The sequence below is a fragment of the Paramisgurnus dabryanus genome, chromosome 14 (genome assembly GCF_030506205.2).
Source record: "Paramisgurnus dabryanus chromosome 14, PD_genome_1.1, whole genome shotgun sequence".
Classification (NCBI taxonomy): Eukaryota; Metazoa; Chordata; class Actinopteri; order Cypriniformes; family Cobitidae; genus Paramisgurnus; species Paramisgurnus dabryanus.
The window spans coordinates 14,740,169-14,760,199 of record NC_133350.1 but is presented as its reverse complement, the minus strand read 5'-3'; the positions used below and the strand labels follow the sequence as shown (position 1 = coordinate 14,760,199).

Genomic DNA, 20,031 nt, shown 5'->3' with positions numbered 1-20,031 from the left:
TCAGTACAGATCAGTAGGGTTAACCAGAGTGTAGTCTGGTTCAATATGAATCAATACAGTTTACCAGGGTGTAATCTGGTTCAATAAGGATCAGTCTGGTTTACCAGGGTGTAGTCTGGTTCAGTGCGAATCCGGCTGGTTTACCAGATTGTAGTCTGGTTCAGTACAGATTACCAGAGTGTAGTCCGGCTCAATACAGATCAGTCCGATTTACCAGGGTGTAGTCTGGTTCAGTACAGATCAGTCTGGTTTACCAGGGTGTAGTCTGGTTCAGTGCGAATCCGTCCGGTTTACCAGAGTGTAGTCTGGTTCAGTACAGATCAGTACAGTTTACCAGAGTGTAGTCTGGTTCAGGACAGATCAGTAGGGTTTACCAGGGTGTAGTCTGGTTCAGTACGGATCAGTCCGGTTTACCAGAGTGTAGTCTGAATCAATACGGATCAGTCCGGTTTACCAGGGTGTAGTCCGGTTCAGTACGGATCAGTAGGGTTTACCAAAGTGTAGTCTGGTTCAATACAGATCAGTAGGGTTTACCAGAGTGTAGTCCGGTTAAATACGGATCAATGCGGTTTTCCAGGGTGTAATCTGGTTCAATACGGATCAGTCCGGTTTACCAGGGTGTAGTCTAGTTCAATATGGATCAGTACGGTTTACCAGGGTGTAATCTGGTTAAAGATGAATCAGTACAGTTTACCAAGGTGTAGTCTGGTTCAGTACAGATCAGTACAGTTTACCAGAGTGTAGTCTGGTTCGGGACAGATCAGTAGGGTTTACCAGGGTGTAGTCTGGTTCAGTACGGATCAGTCCGGTTTACCAGAGTGTAGTCTTAATCAGTACGGATCAGTCCGGTTTACCAGAGTGTAGTCCGGTTCAGTACGGATCAGTAGGGTTTTTCCAAAGTGTAGTCTTGTTCAATACAGATCAGTAGGGTTTACCAGAGTGTAGTCCGGTTAAATACGGATCAATGCGGTTTACCAGGGTGTAATCTAGTTCAATATGGATCAGTACGGTTTACCAGGGTGTAATCTGGTTCAAGATGAATAAGTACAGTTTACCAAGGTGTAGTCTGGTTCAGTACAGATCAGTACAGTTTACCAGGGTGTAGTCTGGTTCAGTACGGATCAGTACAGTTTACCAGGGTGTAGTCTGGTTCAATACGGTTTACCAAGGTGTAGTCTGGTTCAGTACAGATCAGTACGGTTTACCACGGTATAGTCTGGTTTAATACAGATCAATAAGGTTTACCAGAGTGTAGTCTGGTTCAGTACGGATCAGTACAGCAGTCTCTGGTCCAGCGGTAGACTGTCTTTCAGACATTTGAGCTGTTCCTCACCCAGTTTGATCTTGTCTTCTAGTTTCCTTTGCTCAATGATGAGCGCTGACTTCATTTTCACGAAATACTGATAGTCTGCGAGATGTTCCTCACTGAGATAACCAGTAAGAATGTCGTACACCAGACGTTCTCTTCGGTCCAAGTTTTCTTTCAGCTCTTTAGCATCTTCATGTTGACGAATCAGCAGTTTGCGCTTCTCCATCAAAGTTTGCTGAAAGTACAGTATGACATCAGTTATGCTAACATAAGTTTATTAGATGTTGATGTCATAGTCTAAACATCTCAATTACCTTCTCATCAGCTGACGTCCCATCGTCCAGGTAATCCAGAGCGTTCTCCACACGAGCCAGTCTGCCCGACAGCGACAGCAGGAGACTCACCACTTTATCCAGATCTCCCACAAACATGCAGAACTTCTCCAGTTCATTGGGTCTGCAGACAGAGCGCACGGTGGTCTCCACCTCCTCACCCAGAACGTTATTATCCTGAATGTCCTCCTGTAGACTCGCCCTTGCCTCACGCAACACCTGCAGCTTCCTGCTTAAACTGACCATCAACTCTTGCTACATCAACACAAAAATCACAAATGAAGCACCTTCATGATGAGATGATAAAACAAAAGTCTGAATATCAGAGAAAATCAGCACCTGACAGTGAGTACCTTTTTGTTGGAGAGATCCAAGTCGAGATCATCATCCAAGTCTTGCTGATTCAGATGTTCCTGCATATCCTTCATCTTGATGAGCAGCTCGGCTTTAGGTGCAGATGTGCTGTAATATGATGAACTGCTCAGTAATGTCACAGATGAAGCCAAACTCTCCTCCACCCTGCAATAAAAGAAGCCAATTATACGCTGAGTTTAGTTTAGTTAACTTCTGACGAATAACGGTCACCAGAACAGAAATATCTCATGTAAATACCCATTCACAGATACTTAATGCACTTCACTCCTCCATCACATGTTGTGTACCTCTGTAATGTGTTTTTTGTAGCTGTCTGTTTGACTGTGGATTTCTTTCTCTGCTGTGCTCCTTCCAGGAGCTGCTCACCATGAGGAAAGATCCCCTCCATCAGATCCATGGTAGTCTTCATCTTACTTTGATCCAAAATGTCCGCAAGACTCTTGTCTTTTCCCATAATGTCTCTGGCCAGTTCTTCTCGTTTCAGGTCCTCCGCAGAATGTTCGGCTGGGTCACTGGTCCTGTTCGGCTCTGTGTCAAGTGATTCTGTCTCATCATTGGTTTGTTGTTCTGAGGAACTCTGCTCTGTTTTGCTGTTCTTCATTCGGGATGTTGTGGACACCTCATGTCCTCCTGATGATTCACCATGTTGCAGATAGTTTCTGCTTTCCTTCTCTGAATCATTTTCTGAGCAGAAGATCTGTATGGGTACTATCTGCTCAGCAGTGCTTTTCTCTGATGTTTCCTTCAACTTACAACTGCATGAGAAGACAATTGAGTTAGTTATGGTGACAAACACTAAAATGTAGATGTAGATCTAGCCAAACTAGGGGTCATATACTTTTTTTTACCCTGTGGTCAAATACATTATTACAACACTTTACAAAGTCATAATTCAGTTTTTCCAGGACCATTTTCTCTCTCTTGAATCAGCATATCTGCAAAGCAAATGTGGGAAATTGGATTTCTTATAATTTTCTTTTATATCAAATGTTCAAGTTACCTGTGTGAATCTGTTTTCTGCACAGGTGGTTCATCTGGTAGACTCTCTAGAAATAACAGAGGAGACGGGGAGCATTTTCTATTAGATGGGCTTTTGCTCAAGTCAAGGTTCTGTTGGGGAGACATTGAGGAATGACCTAAAACAGCTTCCCTGCTCTCTGATTTCTGACCGTCCTCTGGTACTGTAGTCAGGCACATTTCTCTTTCCAGTGGTTCTGTACGGTAAAGTGAGGAACAAAATGAATGGGGGGTTTGAGTTGGCTCAGGGGAAGCGGGTCTAAACCTCACCGCTGAGATCCCCTGTGCAATGGGTTGCGCTGCCTGTGTGGTTCTCGAAGGACATGGGATCTCCAGCTGTGTCGGAGTGTCCGGCCTGGACGTCTGTGGTTCAGGCCCCTTATTTTTTGGAACTTTCTGTTTAGAAACAGGAACCTGAAGATGATGTGAGGATAGACGTGTTAGCTCTCTGGAATCAGGTCTGAGTCTTTGGTTGGATGAATGAAGGGTGTCCACAGCTTCATTTTTTAGAGTGCTCAGGGTGACTGGCTCAGAGATGCTAAATGGACCCTGTTCCCTTTTAGACAGATAACACAGAAATTAAAATCAGAGAGGGCTTCATTTCAGGAAAAAGGTTGAAACAGCCTTGAGGTGGTTAGCTGATCGACCAGTCTGGTAAAGTTGGTTAGGGTGGTCTGTTTTGCTGGTTAGAGTCAGATGATTAGCCTGGGAGACCAGCTAAACCATTATAGACCAGTTAAGGTCACATCAGGATGATTTCTATGCTTTTATCAGGCTCAAGAATTCTGCCTATTTGTTAAGTATTCAATATTAACGCATATAATGAAAATACAGGCAATTTAGGGAGATAAGTGGTCCTAACCTTGAGACATAACTCTCCTTCTGGTCCTTGTGTACAGATGGAGATTCCAGAGGAGTCAGGGTGGGTGGCAGTGAGATTTTCTGAAAGAATTTTGAAATGGTTTTAGTCAATACATTAACACAAATACCGAAGATTATTTTACCTGAAAGACAGACTGTCCCATCTTCTAGATTTTATGACATTCATCTGTCATCAATGCCAACAGTATGTGGCTGTACAGCTATTATAAAACAATAAAATTATATACCCTAAGAATTCATGGTGTATCAAATGAAACCGTAACCTCTCAATATCTTTCTTGCGTACAAGTTGAAATCATAACTAAACAAATAAAGTAGTGGTCTATCTTCATACCTCAGCATGAATGTCAGCACATGGAGAAGATCGAGATCTTTCATGAACGCACATTGTGCCGCTAGATTCTTCCATGCCTGAATCCAGAATGTTTTCAGCTGAGTGATATCTGCCTGTGGTTCTTCTTTCTAGTGGGTTCTTAAGCATGTTCCACGTAGCCTCATATTCAGCAAATGTCCCAAGTCGTTGTTGCTCTTGAATATTAAGGTAAGAATCGTTTGATTTACTCTGTTTAAATGAAGCTTTAGAGATCTTCTCATTGTCCCTTGTTAGCGTGGTCTTTCTCTCATTGTGGTCTTCCCTGGGACTGAGAAGAGACTGCTTGAGAATGGGCTTTTGGAAATTCGGTTTACAAGAACCCTCAAAGAATTTATAACGATCCGCAAAGGACCCAACTGCCTTATCTTCAACTCCTACTTCATTGATTTTCTCTGGTTCAGAGAAAGAACGCATTTTCTTATCCATAGAAAACCGTTTACGTCCGCCAATACGGGTGAGCTGGCCATGAACACACCCAAAGTTTTTTGGAGGTTGTCCTGTTAAAGTTTCATTCCCAAAAAATTCCAAGTCTTTCCTCATAAAAGATGTAGCCTTCAGGACTTTGGCTTGGGCTTCCTTTAGATGATCCTTGTATGTGTTGGTAAAAGAACCATCAGATGAGGATGTAGAGGTCTCATTGGACTTCCAGACAACAGAGTCCTCTTCAATTTCATTTGAGCAGATCAAGTTAGCTGCACTTCTGCTTTTTTGCAGCTGAGCTTTCTTCTGTTGGATCTCATTGCGTAAAGTGGTGGCATAGCGGTCACTTCGTCTTTCTAGCTTGCCACCAATCGAATCAGATTCTTGACGGACTCCTCCTTTGGCTGTTACTAAAGATTTCTCTGCCATCTTCTTGCTCTCTTGGGTCAAAGAGTATAACAAGGGGGTCTTATGTGGACAAATTTTCTCCTCCTGCTTGCTGATCCAAGGACTGTCTTGGTGATGAGTGGAGATGTTTTTTTTCTGCTCTGTCTGGTGGTTTGGCTCATGCATGAAGAGCTCCTGCGTACCGATCCCATTTTTACTCTTTTTTTCTTTATCTCTTTCTCTCTCCCCAGAACGGGATTTTGAAATGACATATTTTGGTCCAGGACATGTAGCTGTACCATGTAGCTTGTTCTCATGCAAAGTAAGATAATGTTGGGGACACTTTGTCTTAATAACCTTTTGAGAACCAACAACGCTTTTATCAGTAACACTCTGGGTGCTCCCTGCTTCTGTCCTCCTTTCATCTCCCTTCCATACCTGTGTTATAGTAGAGGATTCTAGGGATGGCTGCTGGGCAGTGATGCAGTAGTAACGGAAGTGAGCCTGGCCTTCATGGTTGTGGTCAAAGGCTGTTGAGGTTCTCGATTGGTTTTGATTGCCTGAATTGGTTGGCAAATGTTGAAGACTTAGGTAGTAGTTCCCAACACTCTGGGTCTTTGATGTGCATGCTGTACTGGGGTACATTGAAAAGGGACTCTCATCACTATGCTGTCTCTGATGCAGAACCTCGTATGTAAACGGGTTCTGACCTTGCCTTACATCAGTGCTTGAGAGGGACAATAGTTTGTTAGGGTTTAGCTGTTTTGGGTTGTAGTCCTCAACTGATAGATATGGATGAAGAAAGTCTTTTTTTGGAGGTGGGTTATAAGTATGCCGTGCTTCACATCCTCTTTCATTGGTGTGGATATTTTCAAACTGTTGGTCAACAGATCTGCAGTGAGGTTTCTGTTGTGAATATACAGAACGTCCTTCAGGGAAAGTTCCCACCAAACTTTTCTCATGAACTCTGGTCGCAGTGAAACTATCACTACGCAATGGAGGAGGAGGTGCAAGAGGATCCTGAGCAGTTGACAGCTTCTTCTCAGGAACATGCCACACAGGCCCAAGGTTTGATCTCCCAGTTGGGGAGAATTTAAAGCCAGTGTGCTCCTCCATGCTGGGACTCACACGTCCCCCTGTACTCATAGGAATCTGCAGGTATTTATGGCAGTCATTGGTAACTCCTAGTTCATTTGGACTGCCTCTGTAAAACATGCTTTCTGTGGAGGTCATACCCCGAGGCGCACCGTGATCAGTTTTGCCTGACAATAATGCACTATAAGCGGACGTAGGTTTGCCGAGACCCCTCTCAACCACTGGGTTGTCCGCCCCGGCCTTGGGCTTGTCCGACTGTGATTCTTTTGAGAAAGCGTGAGGTAAAGGCTCTACACTTTCCATATTTCCCACTGAGCTGAACTGACAGGATACTTGTCGTAGATTTGCCTGTCCCCAACAGCTGGTGTAGTCTTTGGAGTGTGAACTAGAAAAGGAAAAAGACATCTGTTGAGACTGTTACCACAACACTGGCAAAATTCAACACTACATCAATACCACATAAACTTTACCCTGCATCATATTTTGTCTGCCAAGAAGATTCTGCTGCAGGGTCGGCTTCAGATTTTGGAATATCTGTGTTGAGGTTATCTGTGGATTTGGAGTGCCAAGATTGGGGCCTACATGAAGACTCATTCCTCCTGTAAAGCAAATAGACATGTTGAAATAAAGCATACATTTCAGGAATGTTGTGCATCTTTGAGCGTTATAATCAGAGCTTTATCCTTAAAGTTCTGGAATTGTAACATCTCTAACTACCCAACTAAACCCAATCATTTAACAACAATCACCAATACAGAAGGACACATACCCTTTGAAGCGGGTTTTCCTGATATGCATGTGAGAAAGAGGGGGAAATTAGTTTTTCAAGGAACACAATCATATCATCGTCTTATTGTAGACACATAATCATCGTACATAACACGTCACAGGACGACACAAATGATGCTGTGTTAATGCTGGTGAGTTCTACAGAGGCCAGTGAAAATAACAGCACCCTAATCAGATAAAGCAGGTAATCCCCATCCGGCACATGAACACCACAACTACACGATGCCACACGGCAGAGGAGATAACACTGAGATCTGGCAGGGTAAGACAGGCTGATGGGTAACATCTACAGGGTCATGAAGGGATAAGATTGAGGGTCACCAGTGAGACAGGTGCACAATACCTCATAGAACTTCTCAAAATCTTCGTAAGAAAATTCCTAGCCACGTGTACTTCATTTTCTGCAGGCATTGTATGCGTTACAATATCCACCATTTTAATCTTCCTATACGGCAAGGGAAACACAACATGCTTTGTGAAAGAGTCGAATAAGAGCCACATTAACATATTAGGGAATCACTGCCAATTTTAGTGATCAAAACACACAACAGATACAAGATAAGTGAATTCAATCAGTTTTAAACTAAATTACATTATAAAAATTCTGTTTAAGTCTGCTGTGTTCTGAATGGCTAAAGTAACTTTAACTGTACTCTATTTTCAGTAAGTGTGTGATGTCTTCTACTTTAAATCTGCAATCCGTAACTTTTTTGGTTAAAAATAAAAATCAGTTATTATCCAGGAACATGATCAAATCAGTGTTCAAAACGTAAAGATAATTATGTAAAGTAACCAGCAATTCAGTTTTATGCAGTGTTTGAATTATGTCAAAGATTATGGGGGTTCCCCTAGCTAACGAATTGACAGCATTTTCACTAAGCGATGATATGCAATTAAAGTTTTAGTACATACTGCGTCATCTTCAAATAATGATTATGTTATTTACTTACATCAGTTGACCTAAAAAATGTGAATAAAATATTTCCGTTGCAGTTTTGCGAAAAATACACCTTTTCTGAATTGCCTGAACCCCCCCCCCCCCAAAAAAGTTTGTATACTGTAAAAATATTTAGCGATATATGCGAGTAGGGGTGTGCGTTGTGACGATATTTGGTCAAGGACTGTTAAAATGTCTCCATGATCCACTTTTTCGGAAACATCATTGTATCGTTATTCATGCCTACATCAAGTAAGCGACAACGCATGCGCTACATGAAGGCGAGGTAAGGGCCAGGTATACCTTTTATCAGCATCCGCAGAGCTTTTAAAGAATACTCAAAGCAGCTACGTGCGAATGGCCGTGTTCGACACATACGCAATACAAATGATTTCTTGTTCAAATTATTACTCTACCAAAAAAATTTAGGATTAGTGAAGAAAAGTAGCCGATCCACCATTGCAAACAACGTTTAGTACAAACATCAAGAAACCAAAGAACATGAATCAAACATTATGGTGACGAAAATGCTCCACAGCTTTCTGTTCTTGGAAGAAGTGAAAATAAAATTTGTCTATTTCCTTTGTATAATTTTGAGTGTCCTGTCTCAATATTTTCTTGCGCATTCGCTGTTGTACGCGTACTGTCCGTGCAATTTTCAAACATATTTTTGTTACCTTGTAGGACTGCATTTTTAAATGGGGGCATTAAAATGGCTTTATTAAGGCTCAGTAATGGCAAAATAGTCTTTAAAAAACAAACATGAAAAAGAGCCACAATGAAATCGTGAAATCACGTTTGATATTTTCCCCATTTTGCCCATCCCTATATGGGACTTTTTGCAAAATATATGCGTTTTCCATTGGCTGTATTTTAAATTCGCAATTTCAATTTGCGCAATTTGATGGGTAATGGAAAGCAGTTATTGACTCATCTGTCAATTCCTCCAGAAAACAGCGTGAGGCGCACTTTAGAGTTTACATTTATTTCAGACAGAAATCTTTTGGATCGTTTATTGCAAAACTGGGACAAATAATGGACAGTATCGCTTTGTGGCAGCTCAGCACCAGAATTTTAAATTCATACACATTTTCATTTTAATAAAAACCAGGGGACCTTTATAGGGTCCGGGACCACCCCAGACCCCATCAATTCGAACACTGTTTTATGTAGAAACAAAGTTACAGACTGTAGCTTTTAAATCAGTTTAGATTTTGACAGTCATGTAATGTAGTACAGCCTTAATAAATGTGCAGTCCACTCGGAGGTTAACTACGGTAAAACCAGGTTTCTGGATGGACGGCTCACCATATGCCATCTGTACAACAGTGTTGAAACTGCATGTGATAATGGGAGCTAAGCTTTTCAATCTGCTATAAAGAAAGATCAGCAGTTACATTCTTCTCAATCTGTTGCCTTTCTGTAAGGCTCATTCATCTCATCAGATTTTTATTATCTGCCCCTTTTGTCTGTCGAGATTTCTGCTTTCGATCATCTAACTAGATGCAAGCAGTTAAACATGGTAAAATAACAAAACACGGTCATCTAAACCTGAGAGTCTTTTAGCAACAATGAATGCTTGTCAGGAACGGATTAAACTCCAAGAAATAAAAAATCTTAAAATTTACACTCAAAAACATTGTCATAAACCCTATAAAGAGGTGATTTTGCTGAAACCATTAGTAAATTTAACCCAAAACTTCCTAAAGAAATGTCACATACTGTATGTTATTGTGCACAGATGTTCACTGGAAGAGTAAACATCAAGAATAAACATGAAGATGAATACGGTAAACTTACCCAGCTGTCTGAAAGTTAAACCGACTCTAACCAGAAAACAGGTGAATGTTTGATTATCCCTCAGTCTTACAGAGCTTCTTTGCCTGATTGCATATTTCTCCAGCCCGTTTCATTCTTCTGTTTTATCATCACATGTGTGGACACAAAGAAACCTCCACTGTGTTTGCACAAAACACCTAATGCAAGTAAACTGACTAATCTTTAACTAACTCTCAATGTGATGAAATAAGACAGACGACAGCCGTCAGCTCCACACAAACACATCGTCTCTGTCAATAAGAGATTTCCTTCAGGGATTACAGAAGTTTCAGACAGGGGAGGAGCGCACAGGAGTATTAGAGCATCATGCTGTCAAATCAGCTTTTCTGATTGGCTGATTGTGAAATAATATGGGGACTACAACCGCTCATGCCACTAAACCATCACAAGCCATGAGACTTTCCTCAATGCCTATAATATCATCTAAATCAATAAGAAAATCAAATCGATCATAACATGAAAATCTGGGATTTAAAAACAACCTGGAAATATGGAAGTTTTAGGCTTGGTTTCACAGACAAGGCTTAGCTAAAGCCAGGACTAGTTAAACTAAAATGTTTAAGCATATTTGATAAAAATGCTTTATACAAAGATGTTACTGGTGTGTATTGGCACTGGCATATTTAATGATCTGTCAGTGCAAGGTATTATCAGTTGAAAACATGTGTTTAAGTCTAGGACTAGCCCTAATGTCTTGTCTGTGAAACCGGGAGTTAGAAAAATGAAATAAAATAAATGTTTTAAATGTATGCATTATTTCCAGGTCACTAATCAAATGTAGGCAAACCTGGGACAACACACAAGCACATGTCACATCTTAAAGTATCATCATATATTATGTACTTAAAAATAAAGATGAATCTCATTTAAAATCTAAATGTAAAATAGAAATTTCTACAAATAATATTTTAAGGCAGAAATAAAAGTAATATCTCGGCTGAACACAAGAAAATATATTTTGAGGAATGTTTGTGAGCCCCATTTACTTCCATAGTATCACAAATGGTTTGGTTACAAACATTCCTCAAAATATCTTCCTTCATGTTCATCAGAACAAAGGCATTTACACAGGTTTGTAACAAGATTAGGGATGCACCGAATCCAGATTTTTTGGGTTCGGCCGAATACCGAATCCACTGTTTAAGATTTGGCCGAATCCGAAACCGAATACCGAATCCTACTCGCATCCTTATTCCATTACAGGGCTCACAAAATTTGCTGGTATCCCTGGTAGCCCTTCGGGCAGGCACTCTTCAGTTTTTGGTAGCCTGAAATTTTGCCAATACAAAGCCAATAGGACCTCTAACCACAATGTTTAATCTGCTATTCTTGTTGTTGTTTTGATGCTGTTGGTTTTTTAACAAACAAAAAAACTGGATTTCCATGTAAACCAACTGTTCCTGCTCATCCCCACACCAGATATACTCACCATTTAAAAGTGGTTCAGTGTGTCACAAAACTCACAGTTTGGATCATCCAGTTAGAGATTGGATCATTTTTTCGATCAGAAAAACAGGGGCTACTGTCGCTTTAAGATTCTGCACAGAGTCACTCTCTTCACTGCCCGTACAATCTATATCACTTTAAAGCTTGCTGCGAGAGATTTAATTTTCTTACGTGAGGATAGCAATGACTGACAGGACGAAGTTGGAGGATTTGCACAAAAATCCATGACAAATCAGTACGGATTGCTTCCTGTACTGCGGCTTCGCCCGAACGCGAAAGTGAAAGTAAAACTCGAGCGTGCGCTCAAACGCAATTTAAATACCCAATGCCTGAATTTCATGCACCACAATTACCCATCCAAATCTGTGAGAGGATAAATAAGCAATTAAATATATTTTTTCCTCCCTATAAGTCAAGATAGCCCGACGGGCAGGGCGGGGATGCATTTTGATAGCCCGACTGCAAAGCACAATGAAAGCGATGCGGTGCGATGCGTTAGTTTTTCCAGGTGCGTCCACGAAATGTGAAACCCCTCTAAGGGTCACCGGAAAAAAACAACACTTATCTCCACGTCAGCACCTGATGTGTGCGCAAGCTTAGGGTTCGGTTCGGTGAAAAAAAAATCTAAGATTCGGCCGAACCCGAACCCCCTCAAAAAGCCCAGTATTCGGCCGAATCCGAATCCGAATCCTGGATTCGGTGCATCCCTAAACAAGATGAGAGTGGGTAAGTTATTACAGAATTTTCATTTTTGGGTAAACTATCCTTTGGTTGATATCTGAGTCACACTGATCCCAGACTCCATACTGAATACAGTCAGACCAATACATCACAATAGAAAGTGCTGTGATAATCACCAACAGGATTACAACTGATACAGGAACCATACAGGAACAAAAGACCCGAGTGTTTTTGTGCGAGAGAGCGAGTGAGAAAGAGAGAGAGAAAAATATCAGTGTAAAGAGTGTATTTGTATCTTAAACATAGAGGAGACATTTAAAACATCCACCATAAGAGACATCTGAAAGCTGAAAACCCACAATCATTATATGACATCACATCTGTGTTGAAAAGAGGTACAATACAGAGATCTATAGGATCTAAATACAGTTAAGAAATCCCTGAGCTTCATTAAACAAGCTCATGATGTAAGAAGCATCACGGTAACTAAGGACACCGTCTGACTAACATGTTTACATCTCATAATCTCATCCTAAGTCAATGATAAACTTATAGCAAAAATATTGAATGAAACTGAAACTACTGAGTACAACAACAACAAATGATATCATCTATTGCTACTGATATAATATATTTAGGACACTTGACAAAATGTCAACCTTTTGTAGCAGTGCAATGCAAATGCAAAACATATACAGATACAATATTACAAACAGACAATGTAGTTAAGTTAAAGAACAGACACCCGTTTACCTGAATCGAAGCCAACACCCGGTAGAGAGCTCAGTTTAGTTTGCTTACCGTCTGTGTGCCTTAAGAAGTGCACCAAAACAAAACTCTCACACCTGACAGCCAATCACCTGCTGTAGAAGCAACCAATCACTGTGTTGTTTTATGTTGACAGTCACAAAAACTGATTTTAAACAAAAAAAATATATATTAAATCCATGGGCGTCATGCGCCAAATATTTTAAAGGGGGCACCCCTTCACAACACTGAAGTAAAAAGAAACTTTGATGCGACGTGAGCAGATCTGAATCTAATGCTGTAATCTACATTTTCATTTGACTATTTTTTATTGCATTGAAAGCACATCATTTATAAAAACTAGCCTATAGTATAAACATATTGGCAACACTTTACAATAAGGTTGTATTAGTAAACATTGGTAAAATGGTAAAAAATGGACTTTGAAACATCATCTTTGTGCAGTTAACCCAAGACCTTGCACAGTGATTGTGCCAGCGCTGCTGCGTCTGAGTATGCTTAACTAGACAGAAAGCATCTAAATGTATACATTTTTTTAGCTGTATCATTTAACATTTTTATTAGTGCTGGGCAAAGATTAATCGCATACAAAATAAAAGTGATTTTTGGCATAATATATGAGTGTGTGTAATTATTATGTATATATAAATACACACACATTCATTTATGTATTTAAGAAACATTTACATGTGTGTGTGTGTGCGTGTATATATATTTATTTATTTATTTATTTATCTATTTATTTATATTTTTATTCTATATACATTTAAAAAACATTATATAAAAATAAAACATTTCTGAAATGAATATATGCATGTGTGTGTGGTTAAATATACATAATAATTACACACAGCACACATTATATTTAATTCCAAAAATTGCTTTTATTTTGTATGCGATTAATTTTTATGAATTTAACAGCAGTGGGTCACATGACCTGTCCTGTGTAGAATATAGTCAATTACAAAAAAAGACTTCACGTCTATGAAGACAACATCAAAGACATGTTATCTAAACCAATAACATTTATATATTTTAGGTCTACAAATACTTTATAGGACCACAGTAAACCTTTCAATCTTGTCTGTGTGTGAACTCATTAATGACTCAAGATGGCGCTGTAGAGACTTTATAGAGGTGACATGGCTGTGATGAAAATTAAGCTGACAAATATCTGTTTTACAAAGTCATTATGAGCTGTACTGTATATAATGTCACTACTTTTTACTAAACTGTGTAAAAAAAAAACGGGCTGTGGTTACACATTTCTAAAAGTGTCAAATCATGACATTTAAAAATTTATTAGGAAAAAAATTGTGAGTAGGGGCCTTCAAATATTGTTGTGGGGAACTAGTGGACCTTGAAGTGCAAAAGGTTGGGAACCATTGGTCTAAAGTTTTACACAAACACAGTTTACCATAAAGATACGATGGAGCTAATGTAAATCTACAGTACATAGATAATGTTGTGTACACTGACTGTCTGCAAATAACAAAACAGGAATCTTACATCAGTCTGAACATTACAATACAGAAAATACCAAAATAAGATTATTTATATCACATATAAGAAAGCTGATTTACAGCAGGTTAAGAGTCATTAACAGTTATCAAGATCTAAAGTGTGTCCCTGGAGGGGAAATAAATGTAAAATATTATCAAAATACTGTCTGACCAAGGCACTCAGTTCATATAGGTGTGATTTTTAAAGTACAGGTGGGTCAGTCAGTGTGTGTATAAGTGAAGCTGACACCTTATTTAAGATTAAGATGTTCAGCTGAAACTCAACACCTGGAGACCAAACCCATCATTGTGTCCTGCAGCAGTCTGATCTACACAAATACTGAAGGCACACAATATCATCAACAACATTATCCTACATTATACAGTGTGTTATACTGATGCAACTACAATTCCTGTGCTGTGATTGGCCAGCGGAGGATGCAGCCAATAGGAATCGACAGCCGGATGACGTCAAAGTATCGAGAGAGCGAGACAAAATATGATTTCTTGAATCATTCTCGCGGTACTTTGACGTCATCCGGCTGTCGGTTCTTGCGGCGCCGCATGAAGTCGAACAAGCCTTATATGACAGCTGATCAGAGGGGAGGGGCTTGATGAGGTCAGCGTCAGAACAGTAAAGTTATTACATTATGATTGATTAGAGATGATGAAGTTGAATATGTTTGTATTTAGAATAACTTGCATTGATAAATTGTTGACATTTCTATTCTGATGATGAGATCTCACAGTATAACGTCTTACCGTTTGATACCCAAATAGAGATTCTTATAAGAGCGTTTGACCAGACCAATCGCCTCCTGTCTGTAACCGCTGAGAAGAACTGAGTTAACGCTGACGATCTCATCACCGATCTGGAGTCGGCCCAGCGCTGCTCGACTTCCATCCTCCACCTAAACAAACAAATAAACAAACAGTTTGAGCTGATAAACTATTGACATCTGCTACAAACATCACATCTTTATTGAATGATTCAAAGAAAGAAATGAAGAATCATTAACAATGACAGAATAAACCATCAGTCATTTCCTATTGATAACAGAGTGGAAATAAAAACGAGTCGTTCCAGGTTTCCTGTCTGTCTTTGACTCTTGACACCGCTCATGTTATTGTGTATGGATGGACTGTATCTGATTGTAGCTTCTATGTTTGGATGAATGTGGTTTGTGGGAAGGTCTTTGCTCAGAATAAACATTTGATAAACAAAACACAGACTCAGCATCATACACAGAGAATTCATCCAAATATTTCAATGCTTTTGAACACTTCAAAATCTCTAAATGTTATTGAAAAATAGCTCCCATAACACACACTGTACTCTAAAGTACCTATAGATTGCATCCTTTATATCTCCAAAGAGTATTTAATTTTATCAGATTTATTAAAGACAGATCAGCTCTAGCGATTGCTTCCCGAAAAGCACAAGATCCCGGAGGTGTCCAGCGGGAGGAGCGAGTCACGAGCGAAGCAACACACACAAAACATTCATATCCAGAGTAGAGGTCTACACGGAAGACCCAAGGACCCGTCATCTGTACGGGTTCGGGTCTATATTTTAAATGATCAGCTGGGTCAGGTCCCAATCTATTACTTCGAGTCCCAGGTCTGTTTAACATTGTGAGAGGTGTTTCTAAATCTGGTTGTCATAAACAAATGAGTAACATCCACTCCAAGAGACGGATGACGTGAACTCCACTGCTTCGTTCTCATTGGAAGTCGCTCCGGAAAGTCACATAATTTGCATAAGATTAAAAATTTCTCAACTTTGTTGCACGACTAGACATATGCCCCATCCAATCGCCATCAATCACTGTCGCTCATGTCGCCAGAAGTTGCCAAGCTTCCATTAAAATCAACAAGATTGCGTCGCTGCTAGTCTGAATGCAGCTTATCTCATCAGTAAAGCCAGTTCAGTGATTAGTAATGAATCGCCATCACCTGCTTTCAGATGGAGCCGCATTTACTAGACACAGAAGCTATGCAAAATCTCATACATTATCGGAGGCTAGCTTTTGCTAGCTTCTCGTTGAAATGAGACACGCATGAGAATCGAAGGATCGCAGATGATTTTTTGCCTAGCTTTATTGTGCATCACAGTCAGGTACAAGGATTAAGGCTATAAGGACAAAAAGTTTAATTTTCACAACTTGTTTATTGACTTATTAATAGCATTTAGCTGAAGAATGTGCCGACTAGGTGCCACTCGAGTCTGTGTCTTCCTGGACAGGTTCGGGTCCAGCTTTTAAATAATAGACTGTTCCGCATCGGTTTCGGGTAGTACAGTTTTGACATTTCTCGGTTCTGCACGGGTCCGTGTCCAACTTTTAAAATAATAGACGGGTCCGGGTCGGTTCAGTGTAGCACATTTACAGGTCTCTTGGGGAATTAATTGTTAGACCTCTAATCGAGAGAAAGTAGGAAAGCTGAACAAGGCTTTCTTCTCCTTACATCCAAAAACAATCTTCTTCTTTCGTGTCATTGTTGAGTCTTTATATAAAACAAAGCTGTCATGTGCAGTAATGTCTGTGACTTTTACTAAAAGGAACAACTATGCTAATGGGCGTCCTCGTCATTGTTCTTCCTCTAACACTGATTGACATGTGGGCGTGCCTTTCCAGGGGATGTGCCCATAAAAGGAATAAGGGGTCACTGATACATAACGGTACCCATGTTCGAAAAAAACTTTTTTAGAAATTTGTAGGAAAGAGAGGTAAGTTTGACCCAGAAATACTCTTTCACAAGCTCAACTGCTTTTTTGACACTTTGCATTTGTTTAGCATGAAGATTACAACTCTTTAACTGTGTTAATAATATTCTTAAAAACAGAAAGCATGAAATAGCATTAAACACCCCCTTTAAAATCACCAAAATAAGTGTCGATTCTCAGAAATAACTTCACTTCTTATTTTTGTAATAAACAAATGCTGTAAAGGTGATTTTTAGAAGATGTTGAAGTCGTGTAAGTGTCTAAATAGATTTTGCGCATACTTTATTTTTTAACCCACAGTGACAGACTCCAGTCATAATACTTTAAATACATAATGTTACAGATGATTGATGAAGTCTGAATATACAGTATGAGAAAAAGCTCAGATGATAATTTAGGCATTTTCTCCTTTATTATAGTCACATTTATATTAACAAACTGACTGAGCAGCAACCACAACCCTCCTGAACACTGAACCTTCACGACCGCTGTGGTTAAACAGCTCAGACAGTAACACGTGAAACAGATGTCACCATCATCATCATCATCACAGTACCTCTGCGAGACCTGAGATCAGATGTTAAATATTCAGAAGCTTGAAACTTGAGCTTTCTCCTGCAGAGTCCTCCATTACCCCTGACTGAAGATCAGTTTACCATCACAACACAGAAACAAAAAAGCATCGGATTTTAAAAGTAAAAGTTTAAGATGCTTGCTTAAACGCACACACAATGTAAAGGTACTGTACACATAAAATCTACACAACAGATGTACGCTTCATACTCAAACACATCCATTTTAATCTGTGTTTGCTATAACATCCATTACAGAAAGACTGTGATCAGCTGTATATTCTCATCTAATGTCTCATGTAGGCTTCTGACGTCTAACTGTATGTGTTTGGAGATATCTCACACAGGTTCCTCTGCTGTTCCTGACACCTCATATAACAACATCAACACTGTGTCTGTCACACACTATCAATCAATCCTTTACTTTTTGTTTGCCGAAGAGTTTGACCCTTAATGTACTGTTCACAAGACGATAAAACACATCATTTTCTCCAAACACTCCAAAACACAACCCAGCAAGAGTTTCCTGTGAGATAAACAGCATCTGTCCGGTCACTGATATCTGCTCCTCATGACATACAGACGTCTAAACATCTCCACATCAGGATGAAGGACAGGCTGCTATCACACGGTGTCAGTAAATGTTAGCGGATGTGAGGTTTATACAGCAAACATACAGTAAAGTGACATGGCAAATACACTGGAGCTTAATGTAAAATATCAATATTAACCAGATCTAATTTATCAAAACTGGACTTTCTTCGTTTAAATATTATTATGTATTTCAGATTGAGACCAAAAAAATCATGTTATATAGAAAATGTATCATCCCATCCCAAGTAATACATTTCTTCAAAATGTGTTTTAAATGGGAAATACATTTTGTAAAAAGTAAAGCTTCATTATATCTATTTTTGAATGTGGAAATATATTTAGTTTTAATATTCATATATTAAACTTATATTTTAAAATGTGTTTCAGGGACAACAAATACATTTCTAATTTTACAACCCATATGGCAAAAAAAAAATAAAGATTTTCCAGTATAAAATATATGGTAACACTTTAGTATAGGGACCAATTCTCACTTTTAACTAGTGTCTTATTAGCTTACATATTAGCGGTTTATTAGTGCTTATAAAGGACATATTAATGCCTTGTTCTGCATGACCATATTTTACATCCCTTAACCCAATCCAATACCTAAACCTAACGTCTACAACAACTACCTTATTAGCTATTAATTAGCAGTAAATTGGGAGTTTACTAAGGCAAATGTCATAATTAATAATCAATAAGTGTTCCCCATACTAAAGTGTTACCAAATATATTAATATGTATAGAATTTAAGTATAATTTTGCAGTTAAAATATAATTTATTTTAATATTTTCAAACCTGTTTTATTTATAGGTTTGTAACAAAAAAAGGTTTTCTTCCAATGTGACATCAATATAAATGCTTCAAGATATATTTATTTTTAAAATATATTTCAAAATATACAAAAAATGGCCAGAAAAATAAATTGTGAGAATACATATTTGTAAACATTTCAAAATATTTTTCAGTAAATATATTTTTTGAAAAAAAAATTTAAATTTTGAAATATATTTAAAAAAATATATTTGTGCCATGATATGAGATATGGTAAAACCAGAGCATTTTATATAAAGTTCTACATTAAATCAGACAAAAGTTTAGCATGGTATTTTCACAGTTAAAGTTTTAAACTCTTATTTAAGTTCCTCACATGTGTTAAAGTTTCAAATAAACACCAACTTTGTAGTTCAGCAAAGTTTTGATCATCGTTCATGTTTGTTTTTCATTCACTTTATTAAGACACAAACACATAAAATATGTACAACACGTAAAAGCACCAGAACAAATAGTCTTCTTTAGGTTAAAGTCAGTATTAGTTTGACCTCTGGACTAGTAAACACATCTTCAACTCTTTTGATGAGACTGAAGTCATCTCATTTTATTTAAGTGCATTTTATACTGTAATTTACAAATCTGCAGTCTAATACAGCTTGAGAAATAATAATATATGATCATTGAGAAAACAGTCAATCTTATGTTGTCTTTGTGACATTAATGTAGTGTAGATGAAATACCTTTGTTATGATGAGAGGTTCATGATACTCGAGTCCTCCTCTGACAGTAAAACCCCACGGTGATCCACCAGATAACATCAACTCCACAAACACAATAACATCATCTTCATCCTCATGATCTTCTTCTGATAAAACCCCAGAATCCACTGCTGACTTTATTTCCATAACGCCAGAACATTATAATCTTAATCTTCATGAAATGAGTAAAACTTAATCATACAATAATCGACGATCTCTCTTCATCTTGCGTTTGTATCATCGCGGTTTGTAAAAAATCAATGAAAGTTTCATTACAAGAGATGTTGACATTCAGTCAGGGTTTAGACTTTGCTTTGAATGATGATGATGATGATGATGATGTTTCTCTCATTCAGACTTTGAGTTTGTGAGAGTTTAAGCTCCTGAACTCAAACATTAAGAACCACTGCTGAAATCCTCCAGCGCCACCTGTTGACCTTTCACACACAAAT

The 20,031-nt window shown here is 38.7% G+C and overlaps 1 protein-coding gene across 1 annotated transcript; it reads right to left on the bottom strand.

Annotated features, from left to right (window-relative positions):
* Positions 1–496: 496 nt before the first annotated feature.
* Positions 497–19,789, bottom strand: shroom2b (shroom family member 2b). The gene is made up of 10 exons (XM_065259255.2): positions 19,562–19,789; positions 14,915–15,063; positions 6,661–6,789; positions 4,250–6,575; positions 3,896–3,975; positions 3,017–3,589; positions 2,304–2,771; positions 1,995–2,160; positions 1,624–1,896; positions 497–1,544 (listed from the first exon to the last, which is right to left on the bottom strand). Exons 1-10 carry the CDS (start codon positions 19,724–19,726, stop codon positions 1,272–1,274), a joined length of 4,602 nt encoding a protein of 1,533 aa, XP_065115327.1. The 5' UTR covers positions 19,727–19,789; the 3' UTR covers positions 497–1,271.
* Positions 19,790–20,031: the final 242 nt, after the last annotated feature.

Bases quoted from the DNA above. Each gene is read 5' to 3' on its own strand.
- shroom2b (XM_065259255.2), bottom strand. From the start codon at position 19,726: ATGGAAATAAAGTCAGCAGTGGATTCTGGGGTTTTATCAGAAGAAGAT. The intron at 2,161-2,303 runs GTACACAACATG...CTTTTATTGCAG, and splicing joins ACAAAAAACACATTACAGAG to GGTGGAGGAGAGTTTGGCTT. The intron at 1,545-1,623 runs GTAATTGAGATG...CTGTACTTTCAG, and splicing joins GGACGTCAGCTGATGAGAAG to CAAACTTTGATGGAGAAGCG.